The sequence below is a fragment of the Condylostylus longicornis genome, unplaced genomic scaffold (genome assembly GCF_029603195.1).
Source record: "Condylostylus longicornis isolate FDR11 unplaced genomic scaffold, ASM2960319v2 ptg000051l, whole genome shotgun sequence".
Taxonomy (NCBI): domain Eukaryota; kingdom Metazoa; phylum Arthropoda; class Insecta; order Diptera; family Dolichopodidae; genus Condylostylus; species Condylostylus longicornis.
Genome location: NW_026578020.1, coordinates 917,208 through 939,179, shown reverse-complemented (window position 1 = coordinate 939,179; position 21,972 = coordinate 917,208). Strand labels below are relative to the sequence as shown.

Sequence of the window (21,972 nt, the reverse complement as noted above, 5' to 3'; positions counted from 1 at the left end):
CGGAACATGTTTTTTTAAATTCAAGAAAATTTTCTAATGAATTTTAAAAATTTTTTTAACAAAAAATTAAATATAATATGTAATTTTAAATAAGACCAATTTCAAATAGTAACGTATAATTTTTTTCTATTAATGAAATTTTCGTTACTGCATAGTAGTCTATGCATTTCTTTGGTAACAATTTGCAGTTTTTGATTCAATTTTTAGTTGATATAATTTTGAATATAAAATATTCTCTTTAGTTTACTTCCAAAGTTTGGTAAATTTTGCTTAGTTATTTTTTTAAAAAATAACTAAAATAATACTTTTTTTTATTTTTTTTTTACCATCCCACCACTTTGAGTATCCCACTTTGACCACTGGTTATAGTTGAAATTTTTATGTAAATCATAGCTAAAAATAGAGATAAAGACCCTATTTTTCGCTATTATTTAACTAAACATTTTAACCATCATAAAAGAGATAGGAACATAGTATATACCAAAGCATATAATTAAAACATACATACATGGCAAAGGAATAGTATGTATCGAAAATTTTTTGAACTTTATTTAGCGATTTTGTTTAGCGACTTTATCTTATGACATTGATGAACAACAAATTTTACTAAAATGTCATTTCATGAATATATGCAACTCACTTTCAAGGCAACTGGAACAATCATAATATATGAAAAAAATTCAATTGGAGTATTTGCAAACAAGAATTCGAACTTAATGAGAACCTGTGAATTGATAGATTATGTCCTGCCATGCTTTTCAAAAATCAGTAGAATAAAAGTAAAACGCGGGACAGATAGCGCAATTTGCTATTATCAAAACAAAATAGCTAAGACATTGTTGGGCGAAACATACAAGGGAACTTATTTAACTGGCTTTGCATGAATATACTTAAGTTAACCGTAGACAAAACTAACTGTATTGTATTAAAGAATTGAACTTGTGATAGAATCCATATGAGAATGGGCAATACAAGGTTACAAACTGATGATCAGCTTAATCTAGATCTCCATGCAGATTATATCAACAATAAAATATCACAGAAAAAATTGTATTCCGATTCCGTAACACCAATAAAATTATACATCAATAATGTACAATACCATGATTTACTTTATATGAATTATTCTGCCTCATTACTATTCCTTATGTAGTGAAACTAAAATATTATTTTAACTCAATAAATATTACTTTATTATTTATTGACTTCTCAGCTTCCATTTAAAAAAACTTTGCATCATACAAAATCACAAAAGCAATTGATGCACAGCTGATTTAATAAAATGCGCATACGATGCGTATTTTTGACATTTTTGTACGCCAAACTTTAAAGTATTTCCGTATTGATGCATTTTTTTACATGATTTTTACATGATTACACTTCGATGCTGCATCGATTACTTTCCGATTATACCCATTAACTCTTTTAAAAACAACTCAATATTAACTCTTTCTTCTCTTCTATGTTAAACTTTTATCTTAATTTTAACTTGTTTTAATTTTTCCAATATTGTTCACTTTTACTGAATTAATTAAATTAATTCTTCCGTTAATATTTCTTAAAAACTATTTAAATAATATTAAATACTATAGTAATTAACACACGAATAAAAAAGTAAAAACTGTAACTTTAATATAACTTTGAAAGTAGAAAAACTAATTTATTTTTTGACAATATTTCTGACGATATGAATTTTAACATTTGCTCTTCTATTATCAACGCAAAATAATTAGAAAACTTTAGCATTTAAAAATGATTAGATTCCAGATAATTCGAGGTTTGTTGTTGGTCAATATGTAACAATTCATGATGATGTCATTAGTCATGTAAATATAACCAACGTCAAAGAAGAAGACGGAGGTGAATACTCTTGCACAGCACAAAACAGCATTGGCAAGTTAGTTATTTCTTATCTCGTTGTTTTCAATTAATAAACCATATACTTTAAATAAAAAATTTAAAACAGAGTCACTCACAGTGCCAAAGTTAATATTTATGGTCTTCCATATATTCGGGAAATGCCTAAAATAACAGGAATTTCTGGAAAGAATTTAATTGTGAAGTGCCCTGTAGCTGGTTACCCAATAGATAAAATCCATTGGGAAAGGGGTAAAATTTATAGCAAAACTAACTTTGGTTAGTAAGTTTACTTTATTTTTTAACATATTTTACATACAGATGGACAAACTCTACCAATTAATAGAAGGCAAAGGGCTTATAACAACGGCACTCTTTTTATAGAACAATTGCAAAGACTGGATGATGCTGGAACTTATACGTGTATGGCTCAAAACAAACAGAAGCAAACTGCTCGTCGCAATGTCGAAATACAGGTTTTAGGTTAGGGTTTTAATTGGATTGTGATTTTTAAAATAAATCTTTTAAGATTTTTTAAAGTATATTAAAAACAAAATATTTTTTCAAAATGCCTTTACAGTGCCTCCAAAAATTATGCCTATACAAGCCATGACCAATATGTTACGTGAAGGAATGCGAGCAGCAATATCTTGTCAAATTTTGGAAGGTGATTTACCGGTTAGTTTTCGCTTTGAAAGAAATAATAAACCAGTACTAGGAACGGGGTACATTTTTCAATTTTAAAATTTTTGTGTAGTGGATTTAATTTTAATTGAGACATTTAAATTTTTTTTATAATTGTAATGGTTAAAATTATAATGTACATATGTATTATAATATTTGTATTTGCTTTCGTTTACTCATTGACAAGGAATAATGAACACTTAATATCCAATTCTTCTTCAATTTCGTTAAAACTAAAATTAGGTTATTCTACAATTGAAAAATTGAATAACCAAGAAAATTGTAAAAAACAAACAAAAAGAGATTAGTTATTATTGGTTTTTCAAAGACGTCTCAATTGAAATAGAATCAAATAATATCTCATTATAATGTTCTAACTAATTTTCTCCTAGGAACGAGGTAGTTCGACGCTTAGACGAATATTCCGCTAGTTTAGTAGTGGAGCATATTTCTTCGGAGCATTCAGGAAACTATACATGTATTGCCAGTAACGTTGCTGGCACTGAAAGGGTTACAGTGCCTTTAACAGTTAATGTTCCTCCAAAATGGATATTAGAGCCAAAAGATTCTAGTGCTCAAGCTGGTCAGAATGTTTTGCTACACTGCCAATCTGATGGTTACCCCAAACCGATTGTTACCTGGAAAAAAGCGATAGGTGTAAGTCCCGGAGAATATAAAGATTTTTTATATGAACCAGGTGTTCAATTGTTTTCTAATGGCTCTATATACTTCAAAAAAATTAGCAAAGAGTCACAAGGACATTTTTTATGTGAAGCAAAAAATAATATTGGGTCAGGTGTTAGCAAAGTTATTTTTTTAAAAGTTAACGGTAAGCAAAAGACACATTCTTAAACCAAAAATTTTGGAAGCAATAAATGCAAAATTAAAATAATCAATGATTGATTTTTCAAGTACCTGCCCATTTTACTACCAAAAGTAAACAAATTTCTGTGGCCAAACAAAAACAAGTACACATTCAATGTAATGTTCAAGGTGATAACCCTATAGATATAAAGTGGAAACTCCAAAACACCCAGCAACTTTTGGATGAATCACTTGACACAAGGTACATAGAATATTTTAAATATTTAAATTTTGTTGTTTATTAGTCAATTACTAATATTTTAGATATACAATAAGGGAACAAGTTTTAGATGACGGAATGGTGTCAGAACTGGGAATAACACATACTTATAGACAAGATACTGGAATTTATATTTGTCAAGCTAGTAATGCATTTGGACAAGTAATCACATTATTTTATTTTGTCGGAAATCAAACATATCATTAAATGCATATTTATTATTTTAAGGATGAAATGTCGATTCAACTGATAGTACAAGAAGTCCCAGAGCAGCCAAAAAATCTACGAATAAATTCGCAGCAATCAAGGAGTTTACAACTAACTTGGGGCCAGCCATTTGCTGGAAACAGTCCAATCGAAGAATACCATATATTTTATAAGCAAATATCAGGTATAAAAAGAATTTTAAAATTGGGGGAATTGTTAGCATGGTGTCTTCGTGAAATGTTGATTCATACTTTGTAACGACGCATACAAAGAAAGAGACTGGGGTGTTATTTTTGGTGAAGAAAACTATAAAAGAATAATACGATCTTTCAAGATAAAATTTTGTTAAATCTTTAAGTTTTCGCTTAAATTCGCTTGAAAGGAATGAATTTCGTTTTAAATTCATTCCTTTCAAGACCAAATAAATCTAATAAAAACTCAAATGGATTTAATTTTTCATTTTAATCAATTTAAAATGAAAAATTTACATAAAATTACACATTAACGAAATTTTTTATATGTAAATAATGCATACATATTATGTATGTATAAAAATATTTACATCGTACACCTCCATAAAACTGGTTTCACATAATTAAAATTATTCTCAGAACAATCCTTAATTTTTCATAAAATTATATTTCGCAAGATTTTTTAAGTGTAAGTTTTAGTAACTTCAACCCTACTTCAACTAAGAAATTTAAGATTTGGACTATATATATTAAATGAATGTTATATTTCTTTAAATTTTTCTTTATGGCTACATGAATTTAAATATCAAATCTTGGCTCTTAATTTTCTATAGAGTATTTGTATTATTATGCAAATGTTGATTTAAATAATAATTTTTAACAACACAATTAGGCATTTACACTATTTTTCTTCAAATAATAATGCCGTTTTCTTATTCTCTTAGTTTAAGTAAAATTTTTTGTAATAATTTAGAGAATAAAGTATAATAAATAAATAAATAAAATAATTCTTGTAACAGCCGATGCGTAGGTGATTTTAGGGATGGGTAGAAATTCCAACGCGAAACCAGCATAATTTTTTTTGTCGATCCAAAAAAATTACAATTGATAGAAAAATTGATTGATTGAAAAATTGAATTGATGTATTACTTATTTTACCTTTAGCAGTATGTTTATTTCGAGTCGGCCGAACACATCCGATACGGTTGTAATTAATTGGATAAAGCAATAGGGCTAGATTAAAGTATGATATGTCTACAGGGTCTTAAAAATTTTAAAAATTTCACCAAACGTGAAATCGTTAACTTCCTCCACATTGATTAATTTAATCTTAACAGGCCACAGCCCAAGATTAAATCGTGTTGAATGTAAAGTGCATATACATATGTGAACGTAGGTGGAAGTAGCTATAAAATGAAACATTTTAACTTTTCTTCCAAAAAATTAATTTTTTATATGCCAAAAATTGCAAACAATAAAAAATATCAAAAGGCAATATAATGGTTTTTCAAAAAACTATTTTAAGCCGCCATTTAAAGTTCAAAAGCTATTATTCAACAAATAAACCTGAAAGGACTAAGCAAATATTTATCTTTCAAGGTTGTTTAAGTCTTTTAAGAGTTGTTAAAAATAATAAAATAGCTTAACACTTTACTAAATATAAGTTTCTTTCTATAAACTCTCTTTTTTGTTTTCTTAATAGATACTTGGCAGAATGCTGAAAGAATCTCAATAACTGGAACACAAACTGTAGTAACAATTCAAAATTTAAAACCAGCCAAAGCATATCATATTCGAGTTTCTGCGGAAAACAAATTAGGGTCTTCCGAATTTTCAGAGGTTATTCAAGTAACTACCTTAGAGGAAGTGCCTTCAGGGCCGCCATTAAATGTGCGTGGCGAAGCTAAAAGTTCAACGGAAATTTCTGTAATTTGGGAAGCTCCGGATCGCGACAACTGGAATGGTATACTTTTAGGTTATTATATTGGATATCAAATTGCTTCACAGCCTGAAGATAGAGAAATTAACCCAACAACCGGTTTTAATTTTAAAACGGTAGAAGTAAGATCGCATTTTGGTGGTGAAACAATTCTTACAAATTTAAATAAATACACTCAATACAATATCATTGTTCAATCGTACACTAGCCAGGGAAGTGGTCCGCCAAGTAAAGAAATATCAGTACAAACTCTAGAAGATGGTAAGTGTAATATTCTAAAGGTATAAAAGATGTATTTTGAACAGGAATAAAAACGGCAATACATTAGAAGATTTATATTAAGTACAAAACAAAGAAGCTTCCACTAATTATTTACAACTGCTATTAGAATTATGCTTATGTTACTTTATTTTAATGGAACATGAATGGAATTGCAATAATTATTTCAATATTTATTACAATACAGAAATACAGTTTACATTACATTTTATGACGCACTTTAAACTTTAAAGGAATTTTTGTTCTTTGAAGTTCATTCGATAATTAAATTCGCTTTATACGAATCTTAAAATCATTGTAATTAAACTAACAGATGCTGCGACAAACCATTTGAACAAGCTCAACTTAGCTTTGCGAACTTCGAATAGATGACGGATCCAAGTTTTCGTTTTAGCCGTCCGAAAGGGCAGTTAAAACAAAAATATAAGCGACAAAAGTTCGAGGCTATATTTAAAGTTGGTGTAGTCAGTCAAAATAAGTCTCTCAAATATTCTTTCCTACAAACCTAACGGGCTTAGAAATATGTATATGTATAAACATAGTGTATACTCGTATGTTTTAATTGAAAATATTATAAATTTAAACTATAAAAAATTTCTATAAACTATGAAAAATTCAATAAACTCATAAAATTTACAGTTCCTTCTTCGCCACCAGAGAGTCCACAATGTGATGTTTTAGGATCTACATCTATATATATTACTTGGTCTCCTCCTGAATACGATGGGCAAAATGGGAAAATCAGAGGATATAAAGTTTTTTACATATCAGTTGACGATCTTTTTGGTATATTCTTTAAATTTTAATAAGTGTTCATTACTTAGCAAAAAAAACTTTGATTTAATAGAAAAAGATCCCGAAGTTGTAAAATCAAACAATCAGTATTTAACAATCGAAAACTTAAAAAAATTTGCAAATTACAGCGTGTGGGTATTAGCTTACACAAAAATTGGAGACGGTGTTAAGACAAACCCTTTTTACTGCCGAACTCACGAAGACGGTAAAGTTTCAATTGGTATTATTTCTGTTAAACAATTTTTGAATTTTCCAATTTACTTTAGTACCATCAGCTCCGCAAGCAATTAAAGCGATTCCGGCTTCAAGCACAAAAATTATAGTGTCTTGGTTACCTCCACTTTATCCTAATGGAGATATAGTAAGTTCACAAAATTTAAATAAAGCTTAAAACTTAAAATTACATTTTTTTAAGGTCGGTTATACATTTTACATGTCAGTATTGGAAGGTGGTAGAACAGAAGGTTCACATAAACGAGTTCTCGGGGCACATGTTGAAATGCACGAAACTCAACGACTACAGGAAGATGCAACATATCAATTTTGGTTAACTGCTTCAACAAAAGTAGGTGAAGGCGAAAAAACTGACGTGGTGACGGTTCATCCAAATACAAAAGTACCTGCAAGAATAGTTTCTTTTAGTCAAACAGTTGTCACTCCGTGGAAAGAAAATTTAATGCTTCCATGCCAAAAAGTTGGAGCTCCAGCCCCTGTAACAATATGGCGGCAAGATGGTCACGCGATGGAAACAAGTACACGAAAGACTATAGCGAAAAATGGAACATTATTTATTAAAGATTGTCAAAGTACAGACGTTGGAAATTATACATGTAGTGTAGAAAATACGTGGGGAAAAGATGAAATTGTTTACAATGTAATAATAAAAGTGCCTCCGGATCCACCCAGTTTACTTGTTGTCAGCACATTTACAGATAGTTTGCTTCTTGAATGGACCGATAACAAACATGGCGGCAGTCCAGTTTTAGGTTATGTAATTAATTTTAAACGCGACAATGGTGATTGGGAAGAATTACAAATTGACTCAAAAACCAACACACATTTACTTAGCAATCTATGGTGCGGTACAAAGTACCAACTTTATATAACAGCTTACAATAAAATTGGGACTGGTTTGCCATGTGATATTGTTAACACTTTTACAAAAGGAAATGCTCCTGTCCAACCTAAGCATTCTCAAATGATAACGAATAATTCAACAAGCGTTACATGCTGGTTAGACTCATGGGGCGACGGTGGTTGTGGGATTTTATATTTTGTAATAGAATGTCGTTTGCTTGGAAGGTATTATCTCCGATTCAACAAATAACCTAGTTTTAACATTTCTCATATACATATAGGTCGCAATGGAACATTATATCGAACCATATAGCACCAACGGAAAGAATTTATACAGTTAGTGATTTACTGCCAGGAACCAAATATCAGGTAAATTTCCTTTTATTATATATATTTCAAATATGTACATAATGTATTTAAAACATCTAATTGTTTAAAAGTTTTAAATGAGAAATACTTATTTAATAATGCATATGAATATATGTTCACGTATTATAATTTCTTGATTTACCGAAATTTGCACTGTTTTGGAGATTTTCGTTGATATTAGAAAATTTGAACTTTACTAGCTATTAGAAAATTTTAAGTTTAATTCAGTTTAAATAAAACGGCGAATAAAAAATTATTTTCATGTTCTCTTAACAACACCTGAGCCAGAAATAACATTTTTCGGTTAGATATCGAAAGTAAATATAACAATAAAAACAAAATGTAAAACAAAAAATTAAAATTTTGAAATTTTAATATTTTGAAGATTTAAAAAAAATATTTAAACAGAAACTATTTTATAGACTTCGATATTCCTACAAAAAAACGTGAACATTTTATTTTTCTACTTTTCACCTTTTTACTCGTAAATTCAACTTTTCAGTTTTTTGGATGGGAAATTTTTACTTTTCAGTTTTTAAAAAAAATATACCAAAAATTACAAAATATATGAAAATATTCAAGGAGGTACAAAAATCAAATATAAAAATTATAATTTTCGACGTAAACCAATATTCGTTTTAAAAAACTGAAAAATAGAAATTTCCCTTAAAAAATTTTAATAATACTTCAGATATTATCACCTTTGGTTTCGCCTAGTCGATTGCTTTGAAGTCATTAGAATATGGCAGTGTGCTAACTTCTCTCAATATATTACGAATTTCGTAATATATTGAGAGAACCACTTCCAAACTGTTCCGATCCAATTAATAGATTTTCGAGTTCCTCTAGTTCTTATTATGGAATTCATTATTTGATCGAATTAATATGGCAACTAAGGTTTGATAGTGCTAGAATCGTTAACATTGTTTACTAGGGGTATCAACTCTTGATTTCGTCATAGTTTTTTAGATTCCTAGTTGTCACATAGGATCTGAAAAAAAAAGAATTTTAGTTGGGAGTGTTGGGAATGTGGGGTTTGTGAACCCGTTTTCCCGATATTGTAGTGATGGTGGCTTTGTTGTTCTTCAAAACTGTTTCTTTTTTATATACATATTAATAGGCTTGTGCATAGACTTTATCTGTTTGTCTTTAACGTATATTACTTCACCCTTTTTGAAGTATGTAGGTTTATTTCCTTTCTATTTTCTTGATGAAGTTTTATTTGCTGCGAACGTTGGATCTGCTGCGTTAGATCACTGTGTATCTTTTCTCTGATGTTTAGCATATTCCGACAATTGACGCGAGATGTTCTTCCATAGAATATATCGCCGGGTTTCTTCTTTGTCACTGATTGTTACGTATTGTTGTACAATAGAGGATGTTCTTTCTGTAGAAATTCAATGTGGGGAGCACTTCTTTGATATTTCCCAGAGGTATTTCCTCTGTTTCTCCGAAAATAATGACATCGTCTATGTAGACGTAGCAGCGCTTGCCGATTTGTTTCTTTAGCACGTCGTCTATCATCCGATGGAAAATGGCCGGTGCGTTCCGCAATCCAAAGGTTAGTCGGATTAACTCGTATGTTCCATTCATGGTGGAAAATGCTGTTTTCGGGATATTTTTCTCCGACAATTTATCTGATAGAACCCGGATGTGAGATCAATAGTTGTAAAATATCTAGCTATTCATAACTTGAAGTCGTGTTGGTAATTCCAGGATCGGTAAGTGTCTGGAATAGTCACAGCATTTAACCTTTTCAAATCAATCACCATTTTATATTTGCTACCGAGATGGGAGAGCTATACGGACTCTTTAAAGACCGGATAATGTCCTCTTTTAATAAGTTTCTTAGTACTGTTTAGCGTAAATTGGTTCTTCGTTGGCTGTTTTAATTTTCGGCCTTACGTCCGTGTCTATAATTTCCCTGTCATTGATCGGTCCAAAAACAAAAACGCCTCTGGTAGTGTTTGGGCCGTTGAATCATCTACATTTTTGTTAGCTCTTCATTTAAACCTAGTGCCTAGTGTCTTATTTCTGTATGTTTCAATAAGCATTGCTATTGCTTCGGTGCTGTGTGTTTCCGCTTTTAGTTTGCTCACAATGAGTGAAAATTGGTGATTCACAGTAGCATCGAACGAATCGATGCTAGAATTGCCTTGTTTAAGCATGAAGAGTTGGTGCTCGAGTCTTGTCGGCATATTGCATTGATAGGCATCCCTTAATTGTTACCCAGTCTCCATCATAGATATTATACGATACTAACGCTAGATTAGCTTTGCCCCTAATTTCTTGCCTGATGCTTTGCAGCAGGGTCTGATATATAGGTTTTTCCTTTACAACTTCGTAGTCACTTAATATGCTCTCTACGGCATGCACCTATGATATGTATTGAACTGGGTCACCCTCGAAGTAATGCAGTTCCTAGACCTGTCCGTAAGTCAGCTTATTTCTTTCAAGTCGTCAACAGTTTTTGATATTACTAAGGTGTGATGGTTTTGTGTTTGATTGCCGCTGGATCCAGAAAATTCCAAGCGTTGGATTCGATGTTCCAGCTCTTCGATAAACGCTTGTTGCTCTTGTGCTAAGTTTTTACCCATAGTGTATTGTTCCAAATTTATGATGTGCTGCTCCAAGCTTTGGATTTGTTCTATCTGACTATTCACGATGTCAGATAGGTTGTTGATCGCCACGGTTAGTGCTTTCATTTTACACTCTGAGATTTTCAATTTTTAAACATTTCAGTTTATAGATCTTTTTTGCGAATGTGAGTTCCTTTTTTATTACACGGATCAATTCTTTTTTTCTTGCGGTAGGGTTCCTACGTTTTTTGTGTATTGACGTATTACTACCTTCACCTTTTTCATTAGTCTTAACTCTCATTTAAATTATAATGTTTATACCCGTACGAACGAATGTTCGAAGCTATGGTATTGAAATTTCACACAAACGAATATATTAGTAAGGCCAATGTACTTCATAAAAGTCGTTGAAATGACTTGGCTTCTTCTGGTACCTGCCATACAACTTCAAAAGTTATTTGGCTATATCTCAGAAACTATTAAAGCTATGATATTGAAACTTCACACAAACGAATATATTAGTAAGGCCAATGTGCTTCATTAAAGTCGTTGAAATTACTTAGCTTCTTCTGGTACCTGCCATACAACTTCAAAAGTTATTTGGCTATATCTCAGAAACTATAAAAGCTATGGTATTCAAATTTCACACAAGCGAATATATTAGTAGGGCTAATGTGTTTGATAAAAACCGTTGAAATTGCTTGACTCCTTCTGGTAGTTATCGTACGACTTCAAAAGTTATTTGGCTATATCTCAGAAACTATAAAAGCTATGGTATTGAAATTTCACACACACGAATATATTAATACGGCCCACGTGCTTGATAAAATTCGTTAAAATTTCTTGGCTCTTTCTGGTAGCTGCCAAACAACTTCAATAGTAGTTTGGCACACATAGTATTTTTAAAAACACATAGCATTGAAATTTTGCATAAATGAATATAGTAATATGGCAACTTAAAGTCATAGTCTGCCCCATAGTCAGTTATGGCATCTTTATTCGCACATAAAATAATAAATTCGTACGGGTATCACGGAGTTGACAAGGCCAACTCTAATCTTTAATTTCTTCGTTACCCCTTTTTGTATTTTAAACCTTAAATTTTATTTGGTTTGGTAATATTATATTTTCGTATAAGTTTTAATTTTTTGTGACAATTTTAATTTTATTCACAATTTTATATACAATTTTAATCTTAGTTTAACTTGTTTTACCTGTACTTAAGTAAAAAAATAACATTTTTTTACTTAAGTACTATATTGAGTATTATTATATTTTATTTTTTTTATTTATTTATTTCAAAAAAAAAAATTCTCTAAAAAGAGCCTATGCTCGTACAGAGTGTTCTCTTATTAATTATTTAATATTGTATAACAATTTGACTTTATATTAAAAATTCTAGTCATAATTTCATATTGCTAAATGTGAGAAAAAAAAAAAAAACTTAATAAAAATTTAAACAAAATATAACAAAATTTATAAAAAGAAAAAAAAGTAAAAAGTAAGGAGAAAGCAAAACTAGGTAGAAAATTTGAAAGTTACAACAGTTTAAAAAAATGTTTATGTTTTCAATACTTTTCTAAGAAAAATGATTTAATGTTTTTCATTATTTTTGATGTTTTGGAGTTATTAAAATCGATAATTTTTAATAATTTGTTGTACAGAATAGCACCTGAATTTAAAATAGGTTGTAAACCTTGTAAGTGTAATCCAGCATCAAATCGAATATTTTTAGCATTACGGGTGTTATAATTATGAATTTCATTGTTTGATGTTAATTTCACATTTGATTTGATATTATCAGCTTGAATGTTGTGTATGTGGAGTGCTTGTAACGTACTTATTAAATCACATTTTTAAAACATTATAATTTTTATGTAATTCATTTGTAGGCGTTCTGTGATGTAATCTATGTATATTTTTCAAAGCTTTATTTTGTACTTTTTGTATTGCATCCAGGTTTTTAACAAAGGTGTTACCCCATATTGCTATGCCATATGATATTTTATTATGAAATAAGCAATAGGAAATTTGCATTTTTAGATTTTCTGGTATTCTATTGCCAATTTTTTTGAAAATACCGGCAATTCTACTAGTTTTTTTGATAACATCATTACATTGAAGATTCCACACGAGGTCTTGATCAAAAATTACACCAAGATATTTATAAAAGGATACTTTTTCTAATATGAAATTGCTGTATTTAATTTCAATTGTTTTATTGTTTGATTTGAGCATCATATACTTAGTTTTCGCCGTGTTAACAGTGAGTTTGTGTAGTTTCATCCAAGTCTCTATTTTAATCATGTCTTCGTTAGCTTTTTGTTGCAGGTCATCATATTTTTCGTCAGAATATACTACAACAATGTCATCTGCGTACATGTATAATTTGCCATTCAACTGTAGTTTTGAAAAACTGCTAATGTAACAGGAGAATAAGCCTGGACCCATCGAACTACCCTGGATTACACCAAATTCAATTGATCCTATTTCACTTTCAATTTGCTCGCATATTGTGTATTGTTTTCGGTTTTTGAAATAGTTTTTGAACCAAGCATATTCCCGACCTGTCACACCACACTCAAACAATATCCTTAATAAAGTGGTTCTGTCGAAAGCCTTTGACAGATCAAAAAACACCAAACACACTTTCTTTTTCATAGACACCTGGTTTTGAATGTAAGAAACAACATCAAAAAGAGCTGAGTTTGTGTTTGATTTTCTTGTAAAACCGTACTGCGCATCAGAAACGAGATTGTTATTTCTCAGGTGTTCATTTAGTTCACTTATAACGTAAGTCTCCAATAACTTACTAAGAGTAGATGCTAAGGAAATCGGTCTAAAGTTGTTGATGTCTGACTTATCTCCAGTTCTTTTATAGATAGGTATTACCTTAGTAATTTTTAGTTGGTCTGGCACAATACATTGTTCAATACTCGCATTAATGAACTTCATAATAGGATTCGCTAGCTCATTTTTACATTGCTTGACAACCCAAGAAGATGTATTGTCAGTACCACTGCTTTTAGATGTAGATAATGAATCAATTAGTTTAATTGTTTTCATGATGTTAATTTTGTTTAAGAAAAATTTCGAAGATGTTCTATTTTGCGGAAAGTAAATTGAATCATAATTTTTAGCCATATTCATACCAACATTACAATACATTTTGTTAAAACTATTAATTTTTTGTAGTTTTTCATTGTCTGAAAATTCACTTTCGAAAAATTCGTTATGACATTTAGCAGCTCCATCTGTTATAATTTCCTTAATGTAGTTCCAAGTTTTTTCAGAATTGTTTTTATATTTACTGAAATAATAGTTGTCATATTGTTTTTGTTTTATACGTTTGACTTGCGTTAATTTATTAAGCCAATAATGATACTTGTGGGTTCGCATGTCCTATTGTTCCCGTTTGTTTGCTGAAATTATATTTTATATCAGGAATCTTAGATGTTCTGCTTTTTTCTCCGGTCGTGGTTGGAGGCACCGTATTCTTCCTTTTTAGCAGGTAGTGTTGGAGATTTACTACCGGCCTAATGCGGAACACTGACGTGCAACGAATCGTTTAACCGTTTTTAACTTATTTTTACGCCCTGTCTTTGCTCGGGCGCCAGTTACGAATTTTTAATTCAGTTTGATTAAAAAAAAATTACTTTTATTTCAAAGTTAAAAGATCGTTTATAGCACAATGCAATTTTACTTTATAACACAATTTTTATTTTGTTACACAATTTTAATGACCATTAACTCTAAGACTAAATTCCAAAACTAAGTTCTACCTAATTTATAGTATTAAATTTACTTGCTTAGCAAATTTAATTCTCTGTGATTTTCCTAAACTAAATATTCTCATGCTAAAGTGCAGACATGTTGTCAGAACTTTTTGTGGAAATATATTTTAACGCTGAAATTTCTCACGGTGATTATGTTTGATAGATTTGATCACGGTGAAATATGTTTGATAGAAGCATGTTTGAACGTGTTTAAGTCCAGCGGTTATTTGATCCACTTAACTTGTATGTTCGTACATAAAGTTAACAAAACGACTAATCCTATTGAAACAAAACTACTAATACAATTATCTTTAATTCATTAAGCTCAAATTTTGTTCTCTAAATTTTTAGATATTTACTATGAAATAGAATTTGATTAATTTTTAACACTATCCAACAAAAATGATTATAATATTTTTAATGCAATTCCTTACTTATAGTATTTATTAAGCCACCATAACCAAGCTTTAGTGGAATAGTCCACCTATAATCCGATCTTTTTATAAAAACTTGAGCACTAACGTACATGCTTTATAGTTTTGGACTTTTAAGTAAATAATAGGTCTGTCTGATATAAGAAAGTTTTGAAAAACTTTTAAAAACGCTATAAAATTTTTGCATACAAAGCGTCCTAGGATAATACTTTTTGAACAAAAATGAGAGAAAATTATGACATTCTCATATTCTCAATGTTAAAAATTTTGTAAAGTAACATTTAGTGCTTTGAAAACTTTTAAAATCTTACAGCTGTTGAAATATACTATGTTTTCTTTGTTATGTTAGAAAATTTTACTTTTGAAAAAAAAAATTTTTATCAATAATAACGTTTTTTTCAAAATTTTTTAATTAATACATAAAGTTGGGTCAAACCAATGGTTTGTATTGTAGCACTTTTCCCTTCAACAAGTGAAAATTCTGCTTTTAAATACAGTCTACGAGTATGTATACCTATCACACTATTAAAATTTTTTTCATTCATATACAAAACTATTTCTAGGATTGCATATATTTAGGATGAACGATTTATGCAGTCTTTGAAATAAAGCAAAAATTAATATAAGCAGGGGTTAACATAATGCTCGATTTTAAGGGTTACTTGTGTGAGTTAAGAAAAATAATTATATTTTTTAATATCATGGAATTTACCGTTAACTTTTTGCGTTTATAGAAATTTGAAAAAGCTTGCGGTTTCCGAAATATAAGGTGTCGAAAATGCAAATTTTACAAATTTCAAGAGCCCATAACTTGAGAGGGGGTGGAGATGGAAAAAAATTTTCTTCTAACGAAATGAACTACTTGTTAATGTCTAAAAGCCCCTAAAATTTCAAGCTTCTACAGACTGGGGTCTAGAAGATAAACGACATCAAAAATTTGGTAAAAAAGGACTGTAGATAACGGTAAATTTGAATGGCCATTTTGTTTTTCTAAAAATTAACTATAGTATACCGTGGTAGGGGAAGCAAGCCACAGCCTTTCTGCGTTTGCAAAATTTCAAAAATGCTTATGGTTTCATTGCAACAAATAGTTAAAATAGGCCATTTTTAGTGCTTTGGGGGGGTATAACTTCTAGAGGGGGGGAGATAGGTAAAAATTTTGTTCTACAAAAATAAGTTTCTAGTAAAGATCTATGTACGTATTAAATTTCAGCTTTCTATCTTTAAAAATGTAGAAGTTTTGTAAACAGACACACGGACAGACGGACGGACGGACGGACGGACGGACAGAGCGAAACTAATAAGCACTTTTTTTCAAAAAATTTTTGGAAAAGTGCTAAAAATAAAATAACAAAAGTTTTCTAAGCTTCACACTTTGATAATCCAAAATTAAAATTTTCGGTTTTTAGTATAACTAAAAAATATTTATTTATGTTTAATAAATACTTTGAAATTTGAAGTTTATCACCTATTTATAAAGTTTTTAAAAGTTTTTTTAAGTTTTCCATCTGGTTTATTGTTTTTTAAATAAGAGTTTTTTAATTTTTTTTTTTTTGCGAGAAATTTCGCCATTGTTTCTCTTTTTAAAGTTTTATCAAGTTTTATCCCAGATAGACCTAATTTGTAGAGTTGTATGACAGTTATTGCATGAACTTATGCAACAACAAATAGATTTTGCTGAAATAATGAGCATATTATTCATTCACTTGTGCATATTGTTAACTTTACAATTTCCGTAATGTGACCAAATTATTTTTAGAGCTGTATGAGAGCTAGAATAGACAAACGGGCTGATAAAACATAATAATAAAATTTGCTAAGACAATTTTATTTTATTTTACGTAAAACAAACAGTTTCATTAAAGAAATTTGATTTTTATTTAATTTTTGACTTTATTTTTGCAGCTTAGAGTTACCGCGCATAATAACGCTGGTTCAACTGTTGCAACTTATAACTTCACGACCCTCTTACCGCAAGGAAGTAAGTAACATTTTTGCAAGCGTTAAACGTTGTCCTGTGTAAAGAAATTAAATTTTTTTCAGTGATATACAGCCCAGATCATTCCTCGCCAATATCTCACATAAGTGATGGACCATTTTATGCGAATTTCAAAGTTTTATTACCTATTTGTCTATCGTTACTTTGTTTACTGGCCTTAATTGCAGCAGTTTTATTTATTCGAAAAAGAAGTAAGTCAATATATTGTGTTCTTAAGCACACTATTTTGAATTATTTTACTCGTTTTATTGGATAAACTGGTTTAATTAAAACTTTACCTATTTTATTGTATTAACCAAAGAGTTAAACGAATCGAACCGTGTTCCATCATCATCAATGTCAGAGTCTCCATCATTGGTTAACTTACAAAATAAACAAAATCGTGATCAGCAATATTTATCTACACGTTGTAACTCAAGCAATCGCCCATCAAGTAATACAAACGATTCAGGTAGCTTTAAAACTGAAGGAAATGAGTACATCGAAGATATATGTCCATATGCAACGTTTCAGTTAAACAAACAGACTTATAGTGAAAGTTCATATAGCGGAAACGTTTATAGTGGGCCATATCATTCTGTTCGAGGCTCATTTGTATACCATGATGTAAAACCAGATAGTTACCATGTAAGTTATTTATGTATGTACATTTAAACAAAATTTTCAACATACGAGTTCATCATATTTTAATATTCTACACATTACAAAATCTAATTAGACTAAAGAACCGGAGTATACAAAAGTGAGACGAAAGGGAGGAAGACTGCGAGATCCTCATTCTGAGAGTCAAGGTAAGTTTTTCAGTTTTTCAAATTTCAAAATTAAAGTCTTTGAATTTTATGTATCATACTGCATTAAACAAATTTTAAAATATCCACACTGTTATATCAAAAACACAATGTCATTTTCATTTCATTAAATATTTTTGAAAATCATTGTAGTAGCCTAATATTTAAATAAATTGGAAAACATTAGTCAAAAAAGCTTATCACATTTTGTTAATTTAATTTTCTTTTGTGCATCTTTTCGATAAGGGTCTGTTTGAGCTGTTCTCTTAAAGTTCACTGCAATAAGTTTCTTAGTAACTAAAAAGCTTTTAACAAGCACTTTTTTTTGACTAAAATTTTCACGAAAGACGTCTACCGTTTGACAGCAATTTTAAAAAAATTTCTGACAGTTTACAATTCAATATACTTGTCACTGCGCTGTTATATACTTGTCAGTATAACGCCACCGCATTAAAGAAATTTTCCGAGTCAGTTTCGATATACATACATAATTCGTATGTTTTTCTCAATTTATTTTCTATTAAAATTATTTTTCAGTTTGATAAAAAACCAATTGAAGAAGTAGGCTCTTTTTGTTGGTTTAATTTTTTTTTATTTTTATTTTCGTGTAATATAAGAGAAATGAGCAATTAAAATGTGTTTTAGGTTCTCAACTGAAACTTCTAATTGAAACCTCAAAATATTTTTTTTCTTTAAAAAATTTTACTTTTGCCGATTCATTGTTAAATTGTATTAGTTATATGTTATATGTATGTATGTAATAAATGTAGCCAACAACAACAAATTATTGTATCCATGCTATGATTTTTTAAACTTGAAATAATTTTGTGGCATATAAACAAAATATTAATAATCCTTTAAAACTTTAGACATACTATGATTTACAACGTACACTTTTTACATTAACATTTTTTGCAGACTTCGCAATTTTAATGTGTCAGAGATATTTTGTATTAATTTTGAGCTAGGACTAATTATTTAAATTACCCAATATTTTCTTCAATATAAACATGTTTTCAGTAATTTATTTATTATGCTTAATTAAATTATGCTTAAAGTTTGATAAATTTACCCTATAAAAATGTTTCAATTTGAAATTTGTTTTGTCCCTCTTTTGGAATTTTTTTTTGCAAATATCAAAATAAAACTCCAAAACTTATTGTTAAAAAAATCAATTAAGTATTTTTAAATTCAAAATGCTAAAACATAAAGGGATGGTAAAAAAATTTTTTCTTTCATATAAACTCTAAACATTTTCTAAAAACTAGAAAAGGAAAATGAGAATTGCTCTGTTTACGCGGTGGCCTTATGCTAACCAGGATGGTGTATTTGTAACTTATTATGTAAAGTACGTATCTACTTATGCAAAATTACATACATAGGTGAAGCACGCACCTAATTATATGACATTTCCAGATAAACCAGTAATGCACGCTTAGAGAAGGTTAATATTTTTTTTTTAATAATTCTTTACCACTTGTAACCTTCATTACATTTAACAAGTGGGCTTATTTCGTTAGAATCTCTAGACTTTTTGATTCCATAATTATGGACATCTATTCCATAATTATGGCAAATATAATGTTACACTATACCGTTGTTCGATGTTTTGGGGTATAAAATTTTAATCTTCTAACTAAAGAAATTTCCGTTAATAACATCATAGTTCCAGTTTGTGAAATCGCAATAACAAAAAAAAAAAACAGAAATCTCATTTTTACATAATAAAACATACATCAAATCGTTATGAACTTTGTAGAATCGGACAATCCAGGCTCAACAGATTCAGAAGTCAGAAAAATCCTAACGCTTCACATACCAATTACAGAATACGATACTCTTGGCTCAGAATCGGACAATGATATCAGCTCACGTGGAAATACAAATTCAAATAAATATAGACCTACAATTGGTAACGGCTCTTTTATTCTTTTATATCATACTTTATTGAAATTTTTCAAAACGTAATTTTATTTAATATTTAGATGCTCAAAATGAAACATCATCTTCATCAGAAACTACGCCGACGAGTTTATCCAGAAAGTCGAAACCACCATTTTCAACAAGAAAGTCAGGAAAAGCAACAGCACAAAATTTCCCTAAACGTCATGTTAGAAGTTCCAGTGGGTATTCAAGTCACAACGAAGAAACTACATTTAGGTACTTTAAATAATAATTAATATTAATGGTCTTCACGTAACAGTGTAAATTGGTGTAGCATTTGTGCAAATTTGTGACATATGTATATTGCTATATAAAACTTATACATATATTTTTACTTACACCAAAATATGTTCAACCTAAACCCTAATGCATAATTTAAATATTTGTTTGTTTGTATATTTTTATTTATTTTAGCAATCAATTTAATACTTCTTTAGAAGTACCAGTAAACATTTGTTTGAACCAGTCAACATTGCAATTATCTGTAAAATTTTACTTTGCACTTTAAATTTTGTACTAGTTTGTTCAAGTAAAAGAGTATTTTTGATTTATTTTACACCATTGTACAGTTATGGGAAGACTATTATTAAGTTCCTCTATTAACTTAATGTTGCATCAAAATGTTATAATCATTTATTGAAAAACTGAATTTATAAAATTGGCACATATGTATATACAGGACTTTTTTGGGTAATCATTAAGCTTTTAACCCTTTAAAAAATTTTGGAACTATTTCCTGCGAAAGCCGCGTCGTTCGCAATAACAATAATCAATTATTTTCGCTTATCGCTCTCTCACATTATCAAAAGATTGTTGAAATCAAAACTGATTTACAGGTCTATATCAACGAACGATACCAAATGATGTTATGTGGCCCATTAATTTTGGCAGATGTAAGGGTGTTAAGTTGAATTTTTGCGTAACAAGAGAGATACACCCTTTTGAACGGTTGTTGTACATTTTTTACATTACTAAAAAAAATTGTGTAAAATAACATTTGCAATATTTTAATTTTCTCAATAAGTTTAAAGTTCGATTAAGTAGGAAGTTGCCTCATATACCATATAAAAGCTTTGTTCACAAGGTTGCCAGCTGTACTAAAATTAGCGAAAGCAAAAATGATGTGTAACCTAAAAAATTAAGGTTTTCTTAAAATGAAAAGAATTTTTTATTTTTAAAATTTATAAAAATTTAAAATTTTTTGAATTTTAAAGTCCTGTGATTCCGAAATCTGAACTTAATATAACTAACGCAGATATTCGTAAGAAAACTCTTATTCTAAGATTTCCAAATACTATCCCGAACCACAAAGCTTTCACATTATCGTCTCGCAATTCTTAATTGATTAATTTATATAGTAACTGAGTCCGCAGCGTCGAGAGGAAACCAATTTAAATTGAGCTCTCTTTTGATGATGATTGGTTTGAGGAAGAGGTGAAGGACCTTACTCTTTAACATAAGTCATTTGTTTTCTTTAAAGAACTTGAATGTCTTGCTTGAACGGTCGTCATGTACCATTTAAGCACCACTCAATTTAGCTTTTCTTGGTCCAACTTATTTTTGTCAAAGAAAACAACCTTCAATCGCCTGTCAAAATTAAGTCTATCAATTCGTTCTCAGAAATGCTCGGCTATAAATCACATCTTTAACATAACAATTTTACAAATCTTTAACATAACAGTTGATGCGATTAAGTTTTACAATGAAAATGTAACAAAACATTAAAATTAGGTTTCTTAAATTATTTGCCTGGATTGGAACTATCTGCCGGGAGATAGCATCAGTATAACGCAGCCACCTGATTCTTACGCAGAACAGTACTCTGGAACGAAAACTTTTATCAGTATATAATAAATAAAACCTCCACCTGTATTGTCATATAATAACTCATCTGTTGAAACCTAAAGCTAATCCTTCACTATGTAAGGCTTTTTGATAAGAACGATGTTGAGATGATTCTTCACAAATCTATCACCCAGAACATCCGTAGATGCCATGGCGTTGCTGTACATTTATTTCGATATATCTCACAGCCATATTGTATTCTGTGGCTCTTGTATATAGATTTAGGTCTTTTAGAAAATGGCTTTCAATGAAGCCATGGTGTGGCCTATTCTTTTGATGAAGAGGCCACATCTTTTTCAACACCAGCCCTTAGAGCAGTCTCAGGCTTCCAAATGGACTTGGGT

At 29.8% G+C, this 21,972-nt stretch overlaps 1 protein-coding gene across 3 annotated transcripts in view; it reads left to right on the top strand.

Moving 5' to 3' along the window:
* LOC129611547 (cell adhesion molecule Dscam2) overlaps nucleotides 1–21,972 on the top strand; it is a 53,935-nt gene that overhangs the window by 27,133 nt on the left and 4,830 nt on the right. For 2 of the 3 annotated variants that reach the window (XM_055524742.1, XM_055524741.1), the window contains exons 14-33: nucleotides 1,761–1,897; nucleotides 1,967–2,109; nucleotides 2,179–2,340; nucleotides 2,438–2,582; nucleotides 2,934–3,370; nucleotides 3,454–3,607; nucleotides 3,670–3,787; nucleotides 3,854–4,016; nucleotides 5,507–6,004; nucleotides 6,662–6,808; nucleotides 6,870–7,022; nucleotides 7,084–7,178; nucleotides 7,233–8,119; nucleotides 8,176–8,263; nucleotides 16,958–17,033; nucleotides 17,096–17,242; nucleotides 17,353–17,678; nucleotides 17,770–17,842; nucleotides 19,599–19,751; nucleotides 19,825–19,999. In XM_055524742.1, coding sequence (XP_055380717.1) covers nucleotides 1,761–1,897; nucleotides 1,967–2,109; nucleotides 2,179–2,340; nucleotides 2,438–2,582; nucleotides 2,934–3,370; nucleotides 3,454–3,607; nucleotides 3,670–3,787; nucleotides 3,854–4,016; nucleotides 5,507–6,004; nucleotides 6,662–6,808; nucleotides 6,870–7,022; nucleotides 7,084–7,178; nucleotides 7,233–8,119; nucleotides 8,176–8,263; nucleotides 16,958–17,033; nucleotides 17,096–17,242; nucleotides 17,353–17,678; nucleotides 17,770–17,842; nucleotides 19,599–19,751; nucleotides 19,825–19,999 — 4,277 coding nt within the window. The remainder of the gene's footprint in view (nucleotides 1–1,760; nucleotides 1,898–1,966; nucleotides 2,110–2,178; nucleotides 2,341–2,437; nucleotides 2,583–2,933; nucleotides 3,371–3,453; nucleotides 3,608–3,669; nucleotides 3,788–3,853; nucleotides 4,017–5,506; nucleotides 6,005–6,661; nucleotides 6,809–6,869; nucleotides 7,023–7,083; nucleotides 7,179–7,232; nucleotides 8,120–8,175; nucleotides 8,264–16,957; nucleotides 17,034–17,095; nucleotides 17,243–17,352; nucleotides 17,679–17,769; nucleotides 17,843–19,598; nucleotides 19,752–19,824; nucleotides 20,000–21,972) is intronic. The other variant, XM_055524743.1, reaches the window with a different exon arrangement.